Source organism: Ornithodoros turicata, chromosome 5, assembly GCF_037126465.1.
Source record: "Ornithodoros turicata isolate Travis chromosome 5, ASM3712646v1, whole genome shotgun sequence".
NCBI lineage: Eukaryota > Metazoa > Arthropoda > Arachnida > Ixodida > Argasidae > Ornithodoros > Ornithodoros turicata.
In genome coordinates, this window is record NC_088205.1 from 13,063,261 (window position 1) to 13,088,998 (window position 25,738).

Sequence of the window (25,738 nt, forward strand, 5' to 3'; positions counted from 1 at the left end):
CCAACCTACAACCGGCATTTTTTTTAGTCAAATTTGGAAATCTGCTGTGTCATGGTCCTCCCCAGCAAACAGTAACATAGCCAAAGATTGACAGTGACAAAATAATATACATATATATGAAAACATTGAAAAGCTGTCACAATGCAACTGCAAATGCACCTCAGCCTACACCTACATGACAATAAGCAGCATCTAAAATTCAGGTCCAACCACAATGAAGCAGCTTCGGTTGAGACATCAAAAATTCACATATCTGACTGAACTGGTTCCCCTGATTTTAATACACTCCTTTTGCAATATACATATTTACCCCTGTCAATACCTACCGGATAGAAACTGAAAAATAGAACTGTGTACAAATCAATGTCCATTTATTTCAAAACTACCTTCGTCTTCACCTGTGAAGGGGACATCCAACTGGACCACAGATACAAATGCATATCAAGACTAATCGTACGGCACCAAGAAGCAGGCAAAACAAACTGCGATGATGGAACATTCCATGTCAGGATTTTGTCTTCCACGAGAGCGATGAGGGGAACGCTAATGAAGTTTTCTTTCCGGTTGTGAATTGGCGTAATGCTCGGGTGATGGCAGAAACGTGCCTTAGGCGCTGGCCACTGCCTCCGCTTTGCTAGGCTCAGCTTCAACTTCGGTTTCCATCTTGGCCTCTTCCGGAGGGGACGGCTCTTCCGCCTGTCCGTTGTTCCACACACCTGTCTCGATAGGGGCATCGGACCTGCTCTCTGCCTTCTGCACATACCAACGGTGATTTATGGTCAGTCTTTACTCTATAGCAATCCCACCATAACAAGTTACTATTTGTAACAAACCAGGTGACCACCACCAGAATCTCATGCACATTAGTTCTGCTGCGTTGTTCCTGGTAGTATATTACGTACTGGGACCAGATGCTGAACTGAACATACTGTTTGTTATCCTTATTCTTTAAAGGTTTGCGCGCTCCAAATATCACGTAGTGGCATGTGAAAACCGTTCCAGTAGGGCAGAATTTCAAATTGACGTCACTACTGGCCATCGCGTGGGAGCAGAGGTCGAGGTAACTCGTTACTGTAACTAAGTTCCTTTTCTTGGTAACTTGTAACTTAACTTGGTACTTTTGCGCCATGGTAACAGAGGAACTCGTTCCTTTTTCAGGTAACTTTGCCAAAGTAACTTAAGTTAAGTTCCAAGTTACTTTTAACTCGCTTTTCACTCGCGTCCACATATTTTCTTGCTTTCTCTCCAGTTCCTTCGTGGCATTTTTTGCCATAAAACGTGATATTCAATCAATTACAGTATTTTATTCAGGAAGTAAGAACCGCTGCCATTGAAATGAAGCTCAACGACTGTGCGCCCACAGGGAGTAAGATGCAAAGCGTTCGAATAGACTTCTACCAGAGAAACGTCATCATGACATTGGTAGACAGACTGAAACAGAGACAAATCGGAAGGAGAGGGCTGGGTTCCCAAACAGGCACTTGTTCGCTGCCTCCCATTGAAAGAAAAGCAGAACCGAGGGTCGCCTTCCTTTAAGGGACCATATCGTAATCCCCTCAAGACCGCGGCATTGGGGCGCGACCTTGTTCACCTCTACCAAATTTGTGGCGCTGTCAAACACCATGACGTCATTTGTTTACAAACAGGGAGAGGTCTATTGTTGGACATATATGAAAACGATCTAAGCGTGTTGCACTCCTCAGCAGGCAACTCAAGGTCTAACTCAACTGCTCACGCGCGCTGCACCTGCGTAATGCTATTTTGTGTCCGAAGCAACTTGGAAGTAACTCGTTCTTTTTCTTAAGTAACTCAGTAACTGCGAGTTACATTTCAGGCTGAAGAACTTTGTTATTAACTTAGTTACATTTTGCACACGGTAACTTAACTTGTAACGAGTTCTTTTTGACGGGTAACTTCTCAATCTATGCGTGGGAGCTTGTGACAAATCACAGGGACGCGGTGCATTTATAACGCAGTATGGAATAAAAAAAAGTTGCGCGTGGAGCCTCTGGTGCATAATTAGAGCCTTGCGTGTTAGGCTTAAACAAAGTAAAGCCCACATTTTGCATCATTACCGCATAGAGTAAAACCCGAAAACAAAATTGCCAAAATGTAGATTCAGCCACAAATACAGACACTGGACAATGTTCAGCACAGTCACTCGGTATCTCGTTTCCACCGGAAATTCTGCTTTTCCCTTCGGTATTACCGGACGTGACCATATTTTGCAACAGAATACTGAATGGGCCACATTCATAGGCCAGGCCCGAGCCTAGCCTCCCTCTTATTTACCTGCCCAGGCCTGGCCCGACGACTCCATGCATGGCACGGGTCTTGCCCAAGCCCAAATAATTTCTAGGTTTCCTGGCCCGAGAAATGTATAGGCTACCCAGCCCAATGTCACGGGCTGTAAAAGTTGATCATGGCTAAGGCCCCTGGTTTTCTGCTGCGGCCAAATTCAACATTCTGCAGCCCCGACTTGTAAATGCTGCGATTTTCCACGGTAAGGAATCAATGGCTGCTTGAGATGGGAAACGCTTAATTTTTTTGGATAACGTGGGAACAAAAAATATTTTATAAACGTAGATTCAAAGCACTGTTGTGGCTCACCATTACATGACCTGACAGCGAATGCCGTCGGTCGCCTACAATCATTTTATACAGAGATTATAGGAATTGACAATTGAATTGACAGTGAGCAAGCACTCTCAATCCATTCCAAAACTGAATTACCTATGCCGAAGGGTCGACTGCACCTTCCCAAGCAGCACAATATCTTTGCCCAATATTGGTCCAATATTGGCAATGTCGGCAGCCAATATTGGGCCAATGTAAGGCCAAGATGTTGTGCTGCTTGGGTTGCAGCAGTCGGAAGTGTGCGAAACATGTGCTTTTATCTGACGCTCTTTTGAATGAGCGTGCAATGCTTCCCCCCCCCCCCCCCCGCCCCCGAGATGCTGCATGTCGTAATAACCGACTACAAAGCGCCACTGGTGTCCTTTGACCCAATCGGATTTCCGCAAAATTTCAGAAGTGTAGAGGCTAACCAAAATCTGTGGATGCTGTTCAGACAAATATATACAGTGTAGACATTGTTTGTAGACTTGCGTAAAGTTACGAAAAAGGTCACACGATGACTAGGATCCTAGAGCGAGAAATATTAATGCGTCAGCATTAGAATCCTCGCTACGAAAGAATCGCGGCGTGGTCTGTCTGTAGCCGCTGAAGTGGAGAGAGGCGCTCTGGGGGAAGAAGAGTAGAGTAGGTTGGGGAGAGGAGGCGCCTGCAGAGAGTGAGAGTACAGGTGGAGCGCACTCTGAAGTAGATCACGGGGAGAGGAGGACGGCGAGGCGTGCATGTGCAGTGAGTGGAGAGGCAAAGAGGGAAGGAAAGGGCAGGCGGAGAGAGTGAGGCGGCGCGCTGGCAACGCAGCCAGCCCCACACACATCTCGCAAAACAGCAGTATGGAAAGCAGAAGCCAAGAGAAGTCAGCAAAAGCCAGAACCGGTTAGGCTGCGAGCCGGACGGAAGTACTTCTGCTGGAGGATTGAGGGAGCAATCGCTGTATTCTCAGGGTCGATTCACACGATGCAACTTTAGTTGCACCGTGTGAACGCGAAGCTCTGGTTGCGCAACTCGAGTTGCAAGAGTTGCAGAGCCAATTGCTTCACGAGCAATTTGTCCTGCAACTCTAGCTGCAACCTGTCAATCACACGGCTCCGCCTTGCAAGCGCGACCAATCAGGAAGACTTCCATGTGTCAGTTATTGCAGCGGCAGTACGCGAGACGATGAAATTATCACTAACCAGTGGAAATTATGCAAAATTATCAAACTCGCAACGGATTGAACTCGTAACGAGCAGAAGTCGCAGTGCGATTGGACGAAAATGATGACAATGATGTTTTCCACGCCATCTGTCGAGCTCGCTGACGACCACGGCATTCAGAGTTGCTCGCCGTATGAAAGGGACCTTTTTGGTGCAACTTCGGTTGCGTGCAACTATAGCGGAAACCGAGTTGCAGCAAAAAGTTGCATCGTGTGAATCGACCCTCACTGGCCGTCTGCCCAGTGTTGTGTGAATTTTCCTATAATATACGCTCTATGGGGAGTTGGAGAGGGCTGGTGCAGCTGTGGTGGGCGACAGGTTCAGACATGTCTGCGTGGGCGCACCATGAGTTATGAAAGCTGTGCGGAGGAGCAGCGGCAAAAGAAGACGGAGGATGCAAGACGGTGCCACCAAGGTGAATCTGGGAAAGCCCAAAAGGCTGACTTGCTTGCCGATGCTTGTGTTAGCATAGTGTAGGGTAGTGTGAAGGGGAGTTCCCAAAAGGTTTCAAAGTTTTAATGCTAACGCATTTCTGTCGGATTCACCAATAGATCGACCATGAATTTTTTTCCCAATTCCAGGGGTAAAAATCGGGGAAATGAACATGTCATGCGAATTCAGGCGGAAAAACTTCCAGTATGCTAAATTTGGGGAGGAATTGGGCTCTATTACTCAAAAGAAATGTACTGGTTTGTTACGAACTTTGATGTAATTGCGTTGGCTGTCAAACATGCTAGTGTGCATTCCTAAAAACGTTTCAGTGGCGGCAAAAAAAAAAAAAAAATCAGGTTACACCCTAAAAGGCAATCTTCAATTTGGGGTGCAAATTCAAGGAAGAAACGGGTTAAGCCCTAAAACTTCAGGCTCTAAATGACTGCGTGATTGTAAGCAATATTTTTGTATGGACAATGTGTGCCCTCGAGGTGGAATTCCTCTGGACTCCACCCCACTATGAAGGTCCACTCACACTACGGGCAGCCATCTTGTCAAAAATGCTCTTGTAAAACTGCTTCTCGCGTTGCAACTCCTGGCTCAGCTTAGTCTGGCAAATGCTCAGCTGGTTACGGGCTGCCTTGTTGTTGGCGTCCACTTTGAGCACCTGCTCGAAGTCTTTCAGGGCCACGTCAAACTCCTTTGTGCCAACATATGCCTGCGAAAACAGCAATACACGTTTGTTTGAAGATCACTTTGAAACTAACTAGGATTGAATCGCCTTCAGATCTCTGTATGTTCACAACACTGAGTAATTCATGCGCTAAGCAATTTCTGTGTACAGTACGCCAGAATGGGTATACATGACTTTCTAGAGCATTTCGCGCATGCGCACCTGTCCTCTGCGGAAGAGTGCCTTCTCATTCTTGGGGTCCAGTGCCAGGGCACTGGTGCAGGCCACGATTGTGTCGTGGAAGTTGTCAACCTTGAGGTGGCAGAGGGCAGTATTTAGGTAGTTGGCCAGCATCAGGGCATCCCTCTTTTCCTTCTTCTCCCCTTCCAGATTTTCCTCATGTTCAAGGAGATCCACAGCCCTTTTGTAGTACTGAAGTGCCAGCTCATACTTTCCTGCCTAAGGAGCAATCACTACTCTTAACAAGAATCCAGTGACGCAACGAAAAAAGCTTAGCTACGAGAATGAATGACAAATTCGAGCAAAGGGTTAGTACCTTGAGGAAATTCGTCCCTTTACTCTTGCAGATGCCCGACTGTTCAATTTTCTCATCTACATCCATATCCCATGCTTCTTTCGCCTGCGTAAAGATCGGCATACAAATAAGATGAGAGACGTGTTCGTTACACTGAGAAAAGTTTAACGAATGTGAAGACAAGGTCAAACCCCCTAAAGCCCCACAAAGGAAGGGGACCTCATTTGGTGCACGACCGTGAGACTTGTGGCTAACGTCCTTTTGTGATTTGTGCTGAAGCTGGTGATGACTGTGGTGAATTTATGCTGTAATTTTGTTACGCCAATATTAAACACCCTATTTTAATTAAACAAATCGAAAGTACACCGAGACTCCCTTCGAACACTTATGAATCTCTGGCAAGTCCCCCATGGCTGGTTCCGTAGGTGCTTCTCCGGCAACTTGTTGTGTGGATGGCACGGAGGATCCTATTGGAAATGTTAGCAATGGTACAGTTACGTTTCCTTTGAAATCATGTGCAGCAACACGTGGGATACCAGAGTTGTTTCCACTGCTGCTACGGAATCGGTTGTACTGCATGTCTTTCCAGTGCCAATTTCCCAATAATGATCTGATCCTATCAGAACCCCTAGGTGATCACCTGCCAATGTTTTTCGTCCGCCAGATCTTGCACGTTCTGGACTCACTAGCTGAACGTGTTGGTGGTGGGGTCACATGAGAAATTTCAGGGGGGTTGTTGCAAAAATGCAGGGAGGGTGTACAACCCCCCTGGGGGGGGGGGGGGGGGTAGAGAAATCCTTGCTCTATTCACAAAGCATGACTCACCATATAGTATACTAGGGCCCAACCCTCACGCAAGTTTGTGACCTCCCCTCAGATTGCAAATGCGAATAGGAACCCTGCTGCAATCCCACACAAGGGAGCTGTGTTCCTATACATCGATAGGCTTACATTTTCGAAGCTCTTCAGGTGTACAATGTAGTCCACAGTTGCATTGGGTGGGATATCCCACTCCTTGTGTCCCTCCGATCCAAAGGCAAACTTTGAAGTAATCCTGAAAAGGGACTTCTCTCCCTTTTTCATCTTCTGTATAGCCAGTTCCACACCTTTGACTAAGTTGTACTCTGAGGCTTCTGCGACGATAAACTCTAGCTCTCGGTCATCGAAAATCCGTTGGTTGTACTCCCCTTTGACATGCACTGGAATGATAGAAAGGATTACTTGAATGCGTGACACTCTGGATACTTGGAGAATATTACATTCCCTTAACGTACACTCTGATGCAGTTTCCTCATAAACCTTTAAACGTCATCTGCTGCAGGCGCTAGAGTCGTAGTTGTTGTGTGAAAACATGATACAGTGGTCAGACATTATGGTGTGTTTTGTCTTTTACTGTTTGCGTAATATTTTGTCCCCAGCACAGTCCCGCCATTTACGGATGCCTTTACTGCTTTCGGTGCCGTCCAGTACCAGACTGTACAAGCGGTGCGGCATGCAGATACAGTATTTGCTCATTGATGGTGGCTCCAAGGCCATGCCACGATTTCAAACCCCGACACTTTGTGTTGTCTGAGATTTTCCATGGGTTTGCTGGCAGAAGTTTTAGACAGCTGTCGGCGCAGTATCATTTCCACCCAGGAAGCGTACGGCACCACCCCTCACTATTTTCTGCTAGCTTCTCTCCATCTGTATTGCGCTCGTCATAGCTTTTTCACTGCACTATATCTGGACAAAAACGAGAAGTGTCTGACATCTCCTGCCTTACCTGTAACAGTAGCATGCTGTTTTGGAGTTGTATACAATTCCCCCGCTGTAATAATCCTGCGTTTGATGCTACCATCATTCGCAGGGCTAACATCCTCTAGCTCCCAATCTATGAGCTCCACGTCAAATACTAGCGTCGAGTTCGGCGGGATCTTGGGAGGAGAACCGTTCTCGCCGTATGCGTATTCTGGCTTGCATGTCAACCTGCAAATCTCGCCTTTCTTCATAGTCGCCACTCCGATGTCCCATCCCTTGATTACAGATCCTGGAAAACCAGAGTGAAATCGGCAAAGAGCGATCAATCGTGTTCTAGGTCCGAACATTAGCAAAGAACAAAGCCATCCCCAAAGCGCACAATAGTATCCTACCTGTGCCAAGCACAAACTTAAATTCTTCGTTCCTCGCTCGGCTGGTGTCAAAGACAGTGCCGTCGAGTAACTTTCCTGTGTAGTGAACAAAGACGGTGTTGGATTTTTGCGGTGTTTCTTCTCCGACTCCCGGCTTGATGATCGTTTTGAGCACACCGCCATCCTTGTTCGGCGCAATATCCAAAGCGTTGGAGTTTTCTTCAACAGACGTCATTTCAGAGGCCTTCTGATCCTCGCCTGGCGTCATTTGCGGTTAGTTTCCAACGAACACGATGCGAAACGTGCAAAGCGATTCAACCAATTCAACTCTTCGCGCAGCACGCTGCAATTGCACTCCCTCTCAAGCTTTCTGGAACTTTCGGCGACGGCGCTTTCGGTCTTTCTCTTTTCTCTTTCGGTTCGCGAACGCCGCGAGTGGCGAGCGTTTGGTGCTGCCACCTGCCTGATGACGTAACTCCTGTCGTCTGCCGGAAAGGATGGTAGCTTTTGCGATTCCATTCTTCACCGTGTGACATATAAAGACATAAATTCTCGGCAGTTTTTACGGTTTTTGTAGATACCCATTTGTTTAAGAGCAACATACTGCGTTTACCGTTGTGTCTGCTTCAGTGAGACAAAGACATTCATTATTGGCGCTCAGCTGCACTAGGATTATGTTACTTCGCAGGTGGTTCCTTGTGAGCGGTGAGAAATCATAAATTTTTGGAATCCACTGAGTGATCGGACCTTCGGTACAAAGTGAAATTGTTCATTGAACACCACAAATTTACGACGGACGTACAGTGACGTGTGGCAGAGATTTCACTGCATACATGACTGTGAAGAATACAAACTTATACACAGCTCTAATGATGAGAACTACAAACTCAGCAGATTGCAAGTGACTCCTGGAAGTTCAGGTGATAGCACCTCATCAAGAGTAGCCAATCTGGTGACACAGTTACAGTTACCCCGTAATTTAAATACTTGTACCATGGATGTGTTCAGCCGCTTGAGAACAACGGTGTCCAATTTAAGCACCGTTCTGCCTGGAAACCCAGTGACGCGTGAATACGAAATCATCAAGCATGTTGGCAGTGCTGGACCTGGTCTCCTCTGGAAGGTCTTCCAGGCAATCAAAAGAAGCACAAAAGAGGTAACAACATTTGTATCAAATGAACAGACAAGAAACACACACAGAAGTTTCTCCCTGAATGTGCTCTACTACCACACGTTCCAATATCGAGCTAAAGTTGGCAATCTGCAAACTACAACCTATCCTGTACAGTCTTTGGGGTTGCACTTCTGTTCATGCTGCAAAGACCGCTGGTTAACATTACGTTTTTATGCCATTTTCTGCTCTTGTCACACTTTTTCATGAAAGAACTGATGTTCTGAGGCTGGAACAACATAGGAGGGACAAATACATACAAAGCCTCAATTTCATTCATCTTTCAACGCTTTTTCATGCTGATTATTTCCCCGCATCATTACTGTACATTTCCTCATTCGTATAACTTCAGGAGGCTGCGGTATTTGTCCTGGAAAAGAAGCTCCTGGAACGGTATGCAAAACGGGATCGCGAGCTCATCATGGAAACGCTCAAGCAGGGAGTGGCTCAGCTGACGCGACTGAGACATCCCAGTTTGCTCACGGTTCAACACTCTATGGAAGAATCCAGGTATTCAACCGTTGAGAGGATCAGAAAGTGGTGACCAGAATGTTCATTCCACAGTCTCACTGTTTTTTCTGGCATGTCGTTTCTTTTTTTTTGCTTTCTTTTCTGTGGCAAAGAGTAGTCTTTGTATGCACATTTCAGGGAATTGGGTGCTATTTACACATGAGAACTCAGGGAGAAATGGGGTGCTGTTTGATATGTCATCAGGGAATTTTTGGGTAAAACGAAAGGCATATGAAACAAGTTACTGCTATGACACTGGGACGAGAAAGAAGAATCTTTATATTTCTGCTCGGAACTGGGGCAGTGAATGACCGCGCTATTCAAACACTTGTCTGAGCTTCACAAAAGCTCGTCTTTTTTTCTCCTGCAGGAGGGGATTATAAAAGGAGGGCAAATAGATATATAAAAAAAATAGAAAAGGAGGACAATCTTTGCTGATATTATGATTCACTTTTCCGATGGTTTACCTAGAACGACAAGTTGAAGGACCGCAAGGATTTCGGGTAGATATCGGGTTTTACCCGAATTCTTTAAAACGTGTTCGGGGGTGAACTATCGTGAAAAATCAGGTTTAACCCGAAAACAAAGAACCCTAGTAACACAGTACATACATTGCTTTTCTAGGGAGAGCTTGGCTTTTGCAACAGAGCCCGTGTTCTGCAGCTTAGCAAACATTCTGGGTCAACAGGAGAACATGCCCGTTCCGCCTCCGAGCGAACTCAAAGACTACCAACTCTACGACATTGAGATCAAATACGGCCTGCTGCAGGTGAATTGCACACCTGATCTCATGGTGCAGCGAGTAGCAGTGCCACATACTCTGACACTTTCGTTGACAGGTCTCAGAAGGACTGATCTTCTTGCACAGTGATGTCAAACGCTTGCACAGAAACCTCTGCCCAGAGTCCATCGTCATCAATAAGAGGGGAGCGTGGAAAATTGCTGGTTTCGACTTCAGCATCGCCGCCAAAAATCCTCAAGACCCTCAGGTGACGGCATGAACCTTCTGTGCACGGTTGACTGATTGTATTAGATGAAATAAGGGTGAGCAGGCAAGTGAGCTGGTGAAAGTTCGACGAAGGCATACCTTGAGCTTGAGGGAACAATAACACACGAAGAAGTAGACGAGACGAGGCTGTATTGTATTAATTTGTGGTGTGGGGGTAGGGTTGAAAAATATGGGGCACCCTCTAATTTCAAAATTAAGCCTAGATGGGGGTCAGCTCCATTGCATGCAAGGTATCGCATTGCTGACTAAAGTTCCTGTTGCTCTCTTGGTGTATCCAGAGATAACCTTTTTTTGCTGTTTCCGTATTTTTTGCAATCTTCACACACCTCGTAATTTTGTGAAAGGACATATTTTCCTTTAATTTAAGCAGTTAAATTCTGGTGTGGCCCCATGACGTGGCCAGGACAAATCAAATTTCCGAGCTACAGCTATTTCTGTGGACAGTACCTCTCGAGGATTGTAGGGCACTCGTCACCCAGGTGCGAGGACCCTTACTATCACATAATTGTTACCTTTGGTTCTCTCGAGGTTCATCCAGCAGTCTGGGATGGTACTGCCCATATAGAAACAGCTGTGGCTTAGAACCTAGACACTTTCAGCTTGTCTTCTTCTAAAGAGTTCTTAGTACATAATATAATATACCCTGAGGAATGTTTCCTTCTCTCCACAGCCATCTTACCAGTGCCTCAATCTTGAACCCGACCTCCCTCCGATAGCGCAGCCAAACCTAAATTTCACGGCGCCCGAGTGTGTGACGGCCGACACAAACGACACGGCTAGTGACATGTTTAGCTTGGGCATCCTCATCTACGTCATTTACAACAAGGGGAAGCCTCTCTACGAAGCATGTAGTAGTGTCGCAACGTTACGGCAGTGCGTCAGCAAAGTGAGTTATATTTGGACTCTAGCTGCTAGATATGGTTTTTGGACATACTTCACGGACGACTTCGTTGCTTGTTACGGCACCGCTAAGGCCGGATGATTTTTCCCTCTTGAGGTAGTTACTACAGTCAAACTCCTTTACAATGAAACTCAGGGGACAGCAAAAAAAATTTGCAGTAAAGGTATTTTCGTTAAAAAGGATGTCCATTATTGGACCTATAGGGCTCCAGCGGGACCGCAAAAAAATTTGCTGTAGTGGTATTTTCGTTAAAACGGTGTCCGCTATAAAGGAGTTTGACTGTATAACCTAACCTAAGTGATAGATAACATGACACCAGCATGGAATGCGTTTGTGTGGTTACTGTTCGGACAATAGTTGGGGAAGAAGCATATGTTTATTGTCATATGATAGGGAGTATCAGCCAGGCTATGGCTTGAGTCATGTAAGAACGGAATTATGAGTAAAGGGAATAAAAGTAACCAAAGAATACGAGACACGCACAAACGAAGAACAATTTACAGATAAGGTGCTCGGTAGCGAAGAAAATGTGTCTGGCCATAGCTCCGGAATACCACAACCGATTATGCACATATATCCTTCTAGAGACCGATACATGTACTCATGGTGCTGCACTGCCTATGTTTTAAAAAGCCTGCAGTGACTTTTCTGTATGTCCAGCACTTGAAGCAGTTGTCTCTCAGTCAGCTGCACAGCATTCCAGAAGAAGCCAGGGAGCACGTGAAAATGCTGCTAAGCGTCACACCAGATATCAGGCCGGACGCTCACCAGTTCTCAAAGGTAAGATCATTGTGTCTTTGCAATAGGAAACACATAAAAGTGGTGAGGGTAACCTGATAGCACACATATGCTTGCATGTTCTTTGCAGTTGAGATACCTGGAAGATGTTGGTGTGAAGACACTGCAGTACCTGGATTCCCTCTTTCAGTGGGACAATCTGCAGAAGTCTCAGGTGTACAAAGGCCTTCCCCAGGTTTTGGCACAGATGCCAAAGGTAGGTGCATGCAGCTGCCCTGCGGTCAACTTTTGCAACAGAAGCTACGTCACATGACTCATTACATAGTGTGGCATGTCCGGAGCCGTAGCAGATGGATTTTCGGTGGCCAATGACAGTGTGCCAGGAATTAGCTAACACCAGCCAAGATTTACTGCCATTGCAAAAGACTTTGCACTGGCTTTGAGATGGCGAGAAGCTTTGAGCTTTGATCATGCGTAAGAGTAAGACCCTAATTTTTCTGCTCCGGCAAATCTCAAATTCTGCGGCAGGAAATCAGAAACTCTGAAATTTTCTGCGGCAACTGTTTGCGCATCTAGGCTAACCGAAATATACGAATACAAAATCTTTATTAACTTGCTTGACATAGCAGTAAAGTGTCTACAAATCCAAAATACAGTTGTAGCTAAGCATCACATGGTGCTGTTTTAACACTATAGGATAACGTACTAGTTCTGGGAAAAACATTCCTCTTATGGGTTCCCAAGTCTTTGCCAATGACCCGAAAGAAGAGAAGCATGAGTTGGGGAAACGTGACAACCAGATGTTTATTACTTGCCCAAAGTTAAAGTCTGCCAAGTAAGCCAAAAGACCCTTGGCATAGCTGCCATCTCGTTTCCTACGTTTCCTTGCTCGCACCCGAGCTTGACGTAAACGTCAACCTTCCTCGTCATTGCCCCATGGTTAACACTGTCACTGCAGAAAAACAATTGGGCGCTTTCACAGAAATCCTCAGTACCAAACCAAGCTGTTCACCCTTGTTTCCCCTCGTGGGAACGTTTAGTAATAGCACGCTTCACTATGAGGAAAGTGCTCGACGGGATATCACCGATGAGAGCAACACAGAAGTATAGTAAAGACAGGATGGATGTGAGCTTAACCAGTGTTGCCAACATGAGATGCATGGTACACGTTTATTTTCCTCTCAGTTAGGTGGTGTGGGAAAGGGGGCGTTATGTGCCGTAGGTACGTCCATCTCCAGCACCACAGCTTTGTTCCTCAGCCAAGATTCGTAGTTCCGCGAAACAAACCATACAAGACCCCAAATTTTCCGGTGCATCCTAATTCTGCGCATTTCTGGCGGAATCGCGGAGAAGTCGGGCCTTAATTCATGCGTGATACTCTTTTGTGATTCCCATCCTCGTTTGTTTCAGCGGGTAGCCCTTCATCGCGTCCTACCCTGCCTGGTGAAGGAATACGTGAACCCTGACATGGTGCCTTTTGTCCTACCCAGTGTCTTGCTCATAGCAGAGCAGGCCACAAAAGAGGAATTCACCTCTTTTATCCTGCCGGACCTGGTGAGAATATTCCGCTTAAGGGAACCCATACAGGTAAGTCATCACACTCTGATATGTACCAGTGTAAGTGGCATCTGATGCGATCATCATCGTTGATAACCTCATTGTTTAGATCCTTCTCATATTTATGCAAAAAATGGAGCTGCTGCTGACAAAATGTCCACCGGACGATATAAAAAATCACGTTCTGCCCATGATCTATGTTTCGCTTGAGGCAGATGCCCAACAGATACAGGTGAGATTTTTTCCATTTGCGTGACATATAATGTTATTTATGTCGAAGGAAGCACAGGGCCACACATTTGCTGCATGCTGTGAAAAACTGAAGGTCTTCATTATCTAGGAACTCTGCTTGAACATCATCCCTGATTTTGCTCACCTCATCGACTACCCTTCGATGAAGAACGCGTTATTGCCTAGGATAAAGAAGCTCTGTCTACTGACGAACTACCTCTCTGTAAGTCTTGTTATCTATGGTTACACACATAATTAGAGGGACAGTCCAGGCCCAAACCAAAGTTAAAATAATACTGTCGCGTGTTTTCATATAATGTTCAGGGTCACTGTGCAAAATATTTCAGTCGAACTTGCAGCCAGTTCTATAGCCAGCATTTTCACTGGCATGATGTCACCGTCAGTAGCTTCCATTCCTGTTCTGCGAAGAAATCAAACTACCAATAGGCCATTTGCTAAAGTTCCAGGGAGCAGCCATTCCATGCGAATGAATGTCATGTTCATGATCCCATGGACGCGGGTAATTGCGGGTATACCCGCACGGCGTCTGCGGGTTGCGCGGGCGTACCCGCACAACTCAGCGCGGGTGCGGGTGATAATTTGGTTACCCGCGCACACCTCTAACTATAACATCGAATTTTCTTCCGTAGGTGCGTGTGAACTGTCTCGTCTGCATGGGAAAACTCCTGGAACATCTCGACAAATGGCTCGTGCTGGATGAAATACTTCCTGTGCTGCCGGAAATTAGGTCTCGTGAGCCAGCAGTGCTAATGGGCATCTTGGGTGAGCTGCTGCTCTGAGCTCTTGTGATGTAGAATGGTTTACCCTGCTCGATTTGACAGCAGAATTGCGCAATATTTTCAGGCATATACAAATTAGCCATGAGTCACAAAAAGCTGGGCATCACTAAAGACGTGATGGCATGCAAGGTGATTCCTTTCCTGATGCCCCTGACAATCGAAAATGGGCTCTCGCTGAATCAGTTCAATGCTATCATGAGTGTGGTCAAGGAAATGGTGCAGGCAGTCGAAGTGGAGCACAGAGCAAAGCTGGAGCAGCTCAATTCTATTAAGCAGGAACAGAGGTGCAGTACAGACACACTGGAGTGTGGTGTGTGTGTTGCTAAAAGGAGCAGTTATGATGCAGTTGTGCGATGGAGATGACAAAGATCGAGCCCATCAACCCGAATGAGATCATCCAGGGACTAAAGCCACATAAGGAAGACTCTCTGGTAAGTTGCAAAACGGGCTGGATTAGGACACCTGTAAGTGTTAAATTGCATTAAACACATTACATTTACTTCAACTTTGAATTGTGTTGTAGTCCAGCAGCATCTACACAGACTTGGGCATTGCGAACTACTCTTCAACACCTCAAAACGGTGGGAAAAACGTTCAACAGAAGGCAAAGGCAAGTTACACATTTCCCATGTAATTTTCTATAGAACAATTCACTTGAAGGTTATTGGGCCACAATGTAATGTGGTTTTTATTATGCATACTTTGATTCAGAAATGCAGATATTTCAGCTAATGCATTGTTGTGAAGCATTCTTATTACTAAATGTGTAAATTATGAGTGAGTTCCTCGACCTGTCGGATTTAGTGTTCCCGTATTTCTGTAGCAGACGTCACTAACACTCGAAGAGAAACAGCAGTTAGCGCGCGACCAAGACACGCAACTCCGAATGCAATCCGAAGGCACTCTACGTCCGGTGCAAGCACCTGCGCCTTCCCGGCCTGAGCCAAAAGACCTGACCTCCACCCTCATCAACTCCCAGCTTGCTTCGCTTAGTCTTCGAAGCCCAACTCAATCCAATCCATTTACACCATCCCCCGGCGGATCTGAATTGGGTCCAATGGTACACCCTTCCATGGGCGGTGATGCCTCTTGGGGCTTTGGAGCTCCACGGCCAGCTATGCAACAGCCAATGTTTAATGTACAGCAACAGATGCATCCTCCACGGCCACAAGTGAGCATGGCGCCACTGGACAGCCTCCTGCCTCCCATGAGTAAGACAAGCTCACGTGTTCCACTGAACCAGATGGCGCCGCAATCGACGATGGCAACGAACGCTCCATTTTATCCGACGTTAACTCTCGGTGCCTCACAGGCAAGGCAGACAAATATGCCAGTCAAACCACTAACGAAAAATGAAGTCGACGATTTTCTGAGCTGAAAGGTTATTGAGTGTTTGACAGTGAATCGGGGCCTCAAAAGACCTCTGAAAGCATCTGCGTGTGTCTCGAATTATGCTGGCGGAGCATCTTGAAAGGAACCTCTCAATACAGCCTTGTACACTACAGGAATGCATGGAGAATGGATGGGTATGAGTGCAATTTTTGGAAGCAGTCAAAGGTGTGATGTATTTCATGTCCCCTAGTTTTGCTCATGGAAGTGGTGATGTCTCGCCCCCTACATGTGTGAGCTGTTGTGACATACTAAATAAAGAATAGGTATATGTTCCTTATTCATTTAGGTTTGTCTCTTTATATCAGGTGTCTCAAACACATGACTTAAGGTCCTTTGAATATCAAACACAAAGAAGCTTCCCCATGGAAAAAAAGATAATAATAATAATGACTGAGAATTAGCAATCTTACTAGACTTTAAAGCAGCATTGCATTCAAGCTCATCAACAGGGACATAGTCATATGTGAAGAAAAATTGGTGACAAACTCATTAATGAGTTTTGTTCAGAACATCATTCCGGGAGGCAGCTTACTTATCTTTCTCCATATGTATTTTTTTTATTGTGTTAGTGCTGCGAAGCAACTGTGGCTATGAGCAGCACACAGACGTGGACAGATGGAGAACAGACAGCATCTTGGTATGAAATAAGAACACAGCTCCTGTCGTTATTGTGGGCATTTTTTTTGTTGTCACGGTCGTTTCTCTTCTGTGTCGCTCTCCAAAACGCCATAGTCTAAATTCGAAGCAGCCCGTAACCCGATCTGCGACAAGGCCTCTGCACTATAATAATGGAAGGGACGTAAAGCTACTAAAAGCAATGTGTAACGTCTTCCTGAAAGGGTTTAATTCATAGCAAACGTACTTCCGGGGTACAGGGCATTCCCCTGTTACTGTAACATATGCAGGGAGACTTCGACTATAGCGACTGTTGTACTCTGAGCTACTCGTAAGTTTTGGCGAACAGATAATCGGAGTAGAACAGTGGTTTCCAAACTGTAGGAGCACAACGTGGCCGTCTCCACATCACAGGTAGGTGAGCAGAAAGAACTTTAAAGGGTGCAGCACGAGATACTGTTAGCGATGGTTTATAATTAGGGAGTGACTTTTTCGGGTTAAACCCGATTCCGCCCAGGTATTCCCCCCCGAAGTGACCTCTGACTATTTCGGGTTAAACCCGATTTCTCCCCGAATTCCAGTCACTATGAAATCCTCAAGTGACGTTCCCACTGAAGACGAACAAAGGTCGCCACGTGTAACACGTGTAAGAATGGGTCACTTACGCTCCCAGCAATACACTCATGTGTGTCAACACTGTCTATGCCTTCGGGGATTACCGCTGGAAGGTCGCGATATCGCAAAAAACAACAACAAGAGAACAAAAAGAGAGATTAGGAAATGACTTAATAGAAAAGAGGAGAAACAAAAACACCCGATTACACCCGAAGGCAGAATTATCACCCGATTTCTCCCCGAATTACATATTTAAAAATAGCGCCCGATTTTTACCCCCTGAATCTGAGAAAGGCATTGACCCGAAAAAGTCACTCCCTATTTATAATTTACGGAACTGTATGATATCTGAGGATGCTTACGAAGAGCCTTAGGAATGCCAATCTTTAGGGGGAGTGCTGCGTTATTATCAACCTCCTTAGAAGGGCTATGACAGTTTGATATAAGTGGCGCGTTATCATATGTACGGATTTCACTTGCACGCCACATTAGTGGATGTTTCCTGTAAAGCGTGCTTTGTCTGCGCATCACCTATGCGTTGCGGGCCAGTATCCTTTACGGCGTAGGTGGCGCGTGATCATCTTCCTCGTCGTCGCAAAATGGAACTACGAACGACGTAGCCCATAACGCAATCTGCTGGAGTGGCGATCAACCATAAAGATAAGCGTAATCGTGGTGGACTTTCTGTCCCTCGTGCTACCCGTTTCAGAGCCGCGGGTTTCTCGGTCGTGGTCCGAGCACGACTTCCACGTGATTTCAATGAAGCTTCGCTCCCGACACGCAGCTTCGGCACGGAACCAAGGACAAAGATGACAACGTTCATCTCGTGATCTCGAAGAAGAAGAAGAATATTACCAGCGGAGGGCGGTTGTACCGAGAGCTCCGCACCTACAATATCTCATCGCTCGGTGAGTGCACCCAAAGTCGTGTCGCAGAAATAATGTGTCGGGAGGGGGGGCAAAATGCACGCTTTTTCACACATCCTGTTAGCAAAACGTGGAACAAAAGTCGTAGTGTGTCTCTGAGTTTAGGGTCTCTATAGATATATCAGGTATTTGAGGAGGCAATATCACACAGGAAGGAAAGAGAGGAGTGTAGAAGTGCGAGAATTTGAAGGGTGTGCTGGGCTCGTACACTGAAACATGATGAGGCAACGTGACGAAATCTGTCAAAGAGAGTAGGGTGTTCGATGGCTAGAGGAGGGTAATGTCACTTGAGCCAAGTGGCGCAGGGCCTGCTTGCACGAAACTTCTGCTAGGATCCTGACCTTGAGGTATATCTTTTAGCGCAGCCTTGCTAGTGCTTGTGTCACGTGCTACTGACGTAAACTTTCCTATCAGCGAAATGCACTGCAAGAGCTGTGCCAGAGGAAATGCCTCAAGGTTAGGATCCTAGCCGAACTTTCGTGAAAGCGGAGAGGACAGGCGATTTAGCTGCTTCCGTACGTGTCACGTTATCTGAGAAAGCTAATGAGAGGGATTTGCACACTTTGGTGGCTATTTTGACGCACAATCGGCACAATAATTCTTAAACTGGGCTTAGAGTTGGGTGAAAGCCGTGAAACCTCCTCTTGTTTCATCAGTCGATGCAATAATCTATCCACGATAATAACGAGGAACTTTTGGGGACATGTGTCCCCAAAGTCCCCAAAGGTGGGGATATGTGACCCCCCACATATATAAAGCGTCTCTGTAACAGACGATGAGAGAGTGTCGTTTCCCATCCAGCCGCCAGTCATGTCGGACGAACTGCACGTGCTCCATGACGAGGATAAGCCAGGACGAAACCTAAACAAGATCTACTTCACAGTAGGAGTCCTTAGCGGCTGCATCCTAGTGCTCTTCTCGACATGTGCCGTTGCCATCAGCTCTCACGTTGCCCCCAATGCGTCCACCCTCAACGTGAACGGCACCTGCCACACTCACCCCTGCCACCTACTTCGACAACGACTCAATGCTTCCCTCAACCCCAGCCAACAGCCTTGCACAAATTTCTACCGCTTCGTCTGCAGCCGCAACGGCAGTGACCAACTGGCCGGCCAGATGGCGTTCGACCAAATATGGACGGAGGAAGCTCTGCACAAAGCGTTCCACAAGGTGGACGACAACCCCTGGATGCCAAGCACGGGTCAAACCGATGCGCAAAAGTTCGCAGCCTTTTACCTGTCCTGTTGTCGTATCCTGAGCCCGCACGCGCACAACGTGAAAAGTCTTAAGCAGTTCCTCCGGTTCTTCAACTTTTCTTGGCCCAAGGTTCGCGCGAATCAGACGCAGGCATTCGATTTGATCGTAAGGATGGAGCTTCAGTACAACATGGGAGTGTTTTTCCGTTTCGGAATCTCTCTGAAGCGAGCGAATGCCTGGGACTTCACTCTGAAGCCGCCAAGGATGTCGAAATTCATCTACTCCCCAACACGCAAAGAAAAGTACGTCATGTACCTAGACAAGTTGGTCAAGCTGATGAGCAGGGCGAAAAGACACGTCAGCATCGTAGACTCAATATTAAGAATGGAGGAAGAGCTTTATCAGCTGGCTCTCTTGCAAGATAAACAGCGCGTGGACATCAGGAACTTGGCCTCGTTAACTCCTGGCATTGGCCCAGGAATGTGGATCGAGACATTCGGCAAGTACTTTGCGCTGTCCAAGTTCTTCACCAACCACACCGTAGTCATTCGAAGCTCCCGATATTTCCAGGCGTTGTTCTCCTCTCTGTCACACAAAGAAGGCGCTCTTTACTTGGGGTGGCGAGTGGCTCGCTTTGCGGGCTGTTTCACGCACCAAGTTCGAACCCTAGAGGAGGCCGTACAGCTCAACTTCGACTCTTGCAGCCAACCTATTCACAAACCGAAACATTTCTGCCGCGCTGTGGCATCGAAACTGATGCTCCCTCAGCTTGTAGCTTTCGCAACCAGTGCTCTGACAAGCCAGGAGGAGGTCCAAGGAGTCCACACCATAGTCGAAAATGTCAGGAAATCTATCGTTAACGGTATCACCCTGAACCCCTGGCTCGACAACCAAACCAAGATAATGGGGCTCGAAAAGTTGAAGAAAATACGTTACCTTTTCCCAGAGATGGATAACACAACTGTTACAGAGTTGCCTGATATGGGACCGGATTTCTTGCAGAACTGGATTCATGTAGCTGCAAGGGGAAGCGCCGGCAATATAAACGTCGAAGGTCGTATCAAGCGCCTGTACCAGGAACAAGTGCACTTCGATATATTTAAGAACCAACTTCATGTTCCCGTTTCCGCCACCAAACTCCCGCTTTATTCCGATCAGTTACCAGCTTCCGCAAATTACGGCCGACTTGGACAACTGGTGGCTAACGGAATCTTACGTAGCCTCGACGCCCAAGGGAAGGCCGTGGACGAGAGAGGCCGCAAGAATCTCTGGTGGTCCCAAAACTTCACAAACATCTACAAAGGTCGTAGGGCGTGCTTCGCTAGGTCGTACAACGCGACAAGTAAATCGAACAAAGCAAACATCGTGGAAGACGTCATCAATAGCGCTGCGATTCGTTACGCTTACAGCGCTTACAAGGCTGTCGAAGACAAGACTGATGGTGCTATACTAGAGGGCTTCAGCGCGGATCAGACTTTCTTTTTGTCTTATTGTCACGCGTTCTGCGATAATGTCAAGGACGGGGAGAACCGCTGTAACAAGCCCTTGGCGAATACGGAGGAGTTTTCCCGCGCTTTTGTGTGCAGGCCCAACGATCCGATGAGTCCTAGTGATAGGTGCTACCTGTGGTGACCTATGGCAGATGGCCAGATTAAAGCTGGCTGAAAGTAGGGTTTTACTTCTTTTAAAAGCGCATTAGCATAGCGAAGTATCATGTGAGCAATGGCGGATCCAAAGGGGGGGGGGACAATCCCCTACCAAAACCTCAGTTTATACATTGGATTTCCCTCTCTCCCCTCCCCCACTACGCAATCTGACAAAGAAACGCCTCCCTCCCCCTCAAACCGAGAGTGTGGATCTGCCCCTGCATGTAAGTGTGTGTGTGGGGGGGGGGGGTTTATTTAATCACACATGTAAGTGACGTGCAGACGTGGAGAGCAGTAGGTAATTTAGAGAGGCAGACGTGGACCAAAGACTGGTGACGTACACAGATGTGAGCCGAGGGAACGACACACAGCAGAGGGAACGACATGCGGTGTTCTTAGTGGTCCCGTTTGGGAGCGCTTCGGCTTACGGTTTCTTTATTTAGTTCTCAACGCCCACACAAGGCGTACAGAAATACGTCTTTGCAGGTTAGAACATTTCGGTGAACAAATTAGAATGGTACAAGCGAGCTGGTGTACTGTAGAAAGAGACACACAGTACGAAGAGGACAACACAAGACTCAAAACAGCAAATATTTAGGGAGGGGGGGGGGGGGGGTCGAGGTAGCTTGCCGTTGTTGGCCGCACTCAAGTGGGCATCGTCAAGACTATAGCCAAAAAAAAAAAAAAAAGGAAAGTGGGAGAGGGGAGTTGAGGACTTCAAAGTGATGCATAGGCAGGATAACCGATACTGATACCGATACCGATATTTAGGGCCTATATGTATGACAATGCAAAAGCAAATTAAGATCTCTGCCCAGGCAGTCCAACCTTCCTATGTCCCTGCTCCGCGTTTCAATATCGTGTGCGACGACTGCCTACCTGTAGCTAAAGTATTCTGCTCCCGAGTTCAAAACGTAAAGCTCAAGCTCGTGACAAAATCAGATCACATGTGCGCCAACACCAGCATATGACAGAGCGCGCCTTGTCCGTGCTCATGCTGCGATCGTGGATCAAGCAGAGTTGACCTGTCTGCTCGAATACTCTAACCCTGCTGCTGTGAGGTGTGACTAGTTCTGCACCGACTGAACAGCGCACAAGCAAAACAAGGACCGCATAACGGTACGGGCAAGCGTTGCCGTGTCGTTCTGTGATGGTCATCGTCTTGCTTGTGCGTTCAGTCATGATACCTTGCCGGCACGGTATCATGATTGAATCTTGCCAATCTTCCATCTTGCATTTCTACACAGGGCTGCACTGCCGCACAAGATTTGCAGGTAACCCCCAAGAAACAACAACAACAACTTTATTTTGAGACGGAGAGTGGGGAGGTTCATCGCCTGAGACGATACTCTACCCCATTGCTGGTGGGGATGTGGGGAATAAAATAACGAGCCCCTTCACAATAACGATAGAAGTCCGATGGTGTCCAGAAATGTCAAAAGAGCTTTGAGCGCAGATCGTTGCTGGGATGGATTGGGCCAGGGACCAAGCAATTTCGATAGGGAGAAGGGGCGAGAGTCCAGCTAACAATGGGACTCGGAGAGTGCGGTTCGGGAAGGTTGGTAGTGGGGGCAATGAAGAAGAATGTGCTCCAGATACTCAAGAGCACCACAGTGGCAGCAGGTGGGAGAGTCAACTTGTCTCAAGCGGCCACTGAGCTGTAAAAGTCACATCGAGTCGCATTCGGTGGATTAATGCAGCATCTTGACGAGAGGTGTTTCGTGGCATGCGGAAAACGACCTTGGATCAACTCTGCTCAACATAGATGGGGGAGAATGACGGTTGTCCATTGGCGGGAAGCCAGGGGTGTCACGAGGCGTCGCAGAATGGAACGGCGATCTCCTCTTAGCAGAACAATACTGGTCCGTTTCCGATACGAGAGTGCTGCTTCTGCGGCGCTGTCTGTCTGCTCATTCCCCACGACACCACATTGGGCAGGAACCCACTGGAGAACTAGCCTGTGGCCTGCTGCGTATAGACAGTGTGGTAAGCCATTAACACATCTGTGACGAGGGGTGCGGATGGGCCTCGTATGGTGCGGATGGGTTTCGTTTTCGTTTCGTTTTATTTCCTTAAGGGCCGTAAGGCATTAAATAAGGGGGGAGGGTTACACCAAAAGAGGGCAATTGCACAGTAACAAAGGCCACTAAGAGAACAAAAAACGAACATTCTTTCATACTTACAACCTATTTCGAGAAACAACACAGCATACTTAATTATTTGTACGCACATGCGTAAATACATTAAAAGAGATACAGCTCCTCGCACATGTTAACAAATCGTGCTTGTCCGCCGCCTTGGAAAACGTCTGACGGAAGCATGTTCCAATCCCGTACACCTGACAACAGGGGCGAGTTTTTATGATACTCCGTCCGTGATAGGGGAACAAACAATATATGGGGAATGTATGCAGGAATTTTCAATAGCATCAAGTGCAGATTTGTAGTCTGTGAAGACTGCCCATTCCCGCGGGGTAAAATCAGCGATGTGATGTAGAAAGAAACGGATGGCATTGAGTTCCGCAGCAGTTGAGGAGGTTGGATGTGAAAGGCGTCGTCCTTGCACTACGCCTTCGGATGGCATGACGAATGCTGAGGCGGACTTGTTGTTTCGGGATGCGCCATCTGTATATGCTGCTGTAGACGTGGAACACTTCCCATCTACCAGAGCATGCAAATGGGCTCGGAGGACTGGAAGGTAACCCCGAGATCGCGATTTTGATAGTGTCTCTTACTGCGCTACGATTTTAAATAACTATCGCGCATGGGAATTTATTTTGTAATAACGTACATGGCACCTGACAAGCTATGAAGTAGTGTTACGACTAAAGTAGCAGTATAGCAGTGCTATGAGGCTGCAATAAGCCAAACGAAAGTAATCGAAGACTGGCTAGTTTATCTCTCGTTCACACCGCAAGAGAGTGAAAGCTAGAGGATGTAGAATCATTTGTCGTGCCGGCAACTCACAGTAAACACGCACTTGAACTCTATTTACGACCACATTTCCCATTAGCGGTGATTTCATACCATCTACATAATGTTCCGAGTATGCGTTCCACAGCTGTAATTTTACGAAGCGATCGATGGTCTCCCAATTGCAGCTTGCCAGAAAACTGGCGCACGAAACACGCGCATGTCTCATACTTTCCTCGATCACCCAGTACTTGGCTTGACACTTCTTGGGAACTTGTCCACCCTTCACAGAATCGGTTCAAGAACGTGTTTCACGTGTGAATGGGGAAGGATTTTGCGTTCCATCAACAATTTTCTCCTGCCAGGTACTCCATTTACTATCAATAACAAAAAAAAAAAAAAAAGAAAAACTAAAACAAAACGAGCAAAAACATAGCGACCCAAAAAAAAAAAAGTATTTTATTACGTATTATAAACCAGACTCGCGACTTATGGTCCGCAAAACGTAAATCCTGCGTTAATGCCGTGCGCTTCCACTACCGGAAAAACGTCATAGTTTCGGATTTTCCAAGAGTAGGTGACTTCACTAGCAGCTCTCCAACGTCTGTCACCTAGCAACAGCGCACTCACCTTCCCGATCTTCGCGCCACGTTGGAAGCGTGCCAACGGCAATAGACCTCTCCCAGTTTATAAACAAATGACGTCATAGCGCTAGACAGCGCCACCAATTTGGTATGGTTGAAATACGCTCGACGCAAGGGGCGAACAAGCCGAAAGCAACACAGTATTGAGGGGATTACGACGGTCCCTGAAAGGAACGCGACCTTCGGTCCCACATTTCTTAGAATAGGAGGCCCCGAACAATTAAGTGCCCATTCGTGAAACCCAGCCTTCCCGTTCCGATTTGTTTCGGTTTCAGTCTGTCTGCGAACGTCATGATGACGTTTGTCGGGTAGAGGTCTATTTGAACAAGTTCCAGGGAGCAGCACGCGCCATGGCAGGGCGTGCCGGGAAATGCGAAAAAACGAAATACGACGACGATAGAAGACGATAGGAAAAGCTAGAGTCACTAGGAAAAGCGAGGCATACACATGTTTTCCCCGATAATTCAGCCTGCATCACGACCAGAGGTGGGCACCCTCACGAGGGCGTGCACCCTCACGTGGGCTTCCTCACCCTCACCTCACCTCACGATATTTAAGGTGAGGTGAGGGCCATTTTTTCTGGTGATGTTTGAGGTGAGGTGAAGAAAATTAAAAAAAATGAGGTGAGGAAAATCTCCAAAAAAATTTTGAGGTGAGGTGATGTGAGGAAAATCTTTAAAAAGTTTTTGAGATGAGGTGAGGAAAATCTTGAAATATTTTTGAGGTGAGGTGAAGAAAACTATGGGAAAATTTTTTAGGTGAGTTGAGGAAAAATTTATGAACGCGCACTTTTTGAAAACTTTTCCCGCAGTACACGGGATATTTTTCTTTCTTTCCGCAGCGTCTGACTCTCATCTGGGCGGGGACTGCCCTCCTTTCTTGCCGCTGATCTGACGCCCGACTTTGCGCGTCATTCGCATACCCGCAACTGAACCCCAATTTCCGCGCAACTTTTACGGGTATAACAATCGTTCTACGAAGCGTTTTCTGTGATTGACTAGGCCAAGTCCTCCAACAAGAAAAAAAAAGAATAACGTTACATTAACTAAGCAATAGACCTCTACCTGTTTGTAAACAAATGACGTCATAATGTTCGACAGCGCCACGAATTTGGTAGAGTTGAACTACGTTCAATGATAGTGGCGAACAAGGTCGCGCCCGAAAGCCACGGCCTTGAGGGGACTACGATGGTCTCTGAAAAGGACGCGACCTTCGGTCCTACTTTTCTTTCAATAGGAGGCAGCGAACAATTGCCCATTCGTGGAACCCAGCTCTCTCCTTCCGATCTGTTTTGGT

At 46.9% G+C, this 25,738-nt stretch overlaps 3 protein-coding genes across 4 annotated transcripts; 2 read left to right on the forward strand and 1 right to left on the reverse strand.

Annotated features, from left to right (window-relative positions):
- Positions 1-354: 354 nt before the first annotated feature.
- On the reverse strand, positions 355-8,026 carry LOC135394067 (peptidyl-prolyl cis-trans isomerase FKBP4-like). The gene is made up of 7 exons (XM_064624533.1): positions 7,600-8,026; positions 7,233-7,496; positions 6,419-6,666; positions 5,489-5,572; positions 5,155-5,391; positions 4,795-4,977; positions 355-753 (listed from the first exon to the last, which is right to left on the reverse strand). Exons 1-7 carry the CDS (start codon positions 7,844-7,846, stop codon positions 607-609), a joined length of 1,410 nt encoding a protein of 469 aa, XP_064480603.1. The 5' UTR covers positions 7,847-8,026; the 3' UTR covers positions 355-606.
- Positions 8,018-16,164, forward strand: LOC135394065 (SCY1-like protein 2). 2 transcript variants are annotated; one of them, XM_064624530.1, is made up of 15 exons: positions 8,018-8,734; positions 9,102-9,259; positions 9,884-10,028; positions 10,099-10,248; positions 10,939-11,154; positions 11,830-11,949; positions 12,038-12,163; positions 13,318-13,494; positions 13,574-13,696; positions 13,805-13,918; positions 14,346-14,478; positions 14,560-14,779; positions 14,842-14,926; positions 15,019-15,105; positions 15,319-16,164. In XM_064624530.1, exons 1-15 carry the CDS (start codon positions 8,573-8,575, stop codon positions 15,871-15,873), a joined length of 2,571 nt encoding a protein of 856 aa, XP_064480600.1. In that variant the 5' UTR covers positions 8,018-8,572; the 3' UTR covers positions 15,874-16,164. The 2 variants fall into 2 exon arrangements, with proteins under 2 accessions (XP_064480600.1, XP_064480601.1); XM_064624531.1 differs by having other exon boundaries at positions 15,322-16,164.
- A 1,767-nt stretch (positions 16,165-17,931) lies between these two features.
- Positions 17,932-20,910, forward strand: LOC135394066 (endothelin-converting enzyme 1-like). Its single transcript, XM_064624532.1, has 2 exons — positions 17,932-18,025; positions 18,845-20,910. The coding sequence occupies exon 2, from the start codon at positions 18,854-18,856 to the stop codon at positions 20,870-20,872; it is 2,019 nt and encodes a 672-aa protein (XP_064480602.1). The 5' UTR covers positions 17,932-18,025; positions 18,845-18,853; the 3' UTR covers positions 20,873-20,910.
- The last annotated feature ends 4,828 nt before the right edge of the window (positions 20,911-25,738 follow it).

Bases quoted from the DNA above. Each gene is read 5' to 3' on its own strand.
- LOC135394067 (XM_064624533.1), bottom strand. From the start codon at position 7,846: ATGACGCCAGGCGAGGATCAGAAGGCCTCTGAAATGACGTCTGTTGAA. The intron at 7,497-7,599 runs GTAGGATACTAT...CTGGTTTTCCAG, and splicing joins TAAGTTTGTGCTTGGCACAG to GATCTGTAATCAAGGGATGG. The intron at 6,667-7,232 runs GTAAGGCAGGAG...CTATCATTCCAG, and splicing joins ACAGCATGCTACTGTTACAG to TGCATGTCAAAGGGGAGTAC.
- LOC135394065 (XM_064624530.1), top strand. From the start codon at position 8,573: ATGGATGTGTTCAGCCGCTTGAGAACAACGGTGTCCAATTTAAGCACC. The intron at 11,950-12,037 runs GTAAGATCATTG...TGTTCTTTGCAG, and splicing joins ACGCTCACCAGTTCTCAAAG to TTGAGATACCTGGAAGATGT. The intron at 13,495-13,573 runs GTAAGTCATCAC...CTCATTGTTTAG, and splicing joins GCTTAAGGGAACCCATACAG to ATCCTTCTCATATTTATGCA.
- LOC135394066 (XM_064624532.1), top strand. From the start codon at position 18,854: ATGTCGGACGAACTGCACGTGCTCCATGACGAGGATAAGCCAGGACGA.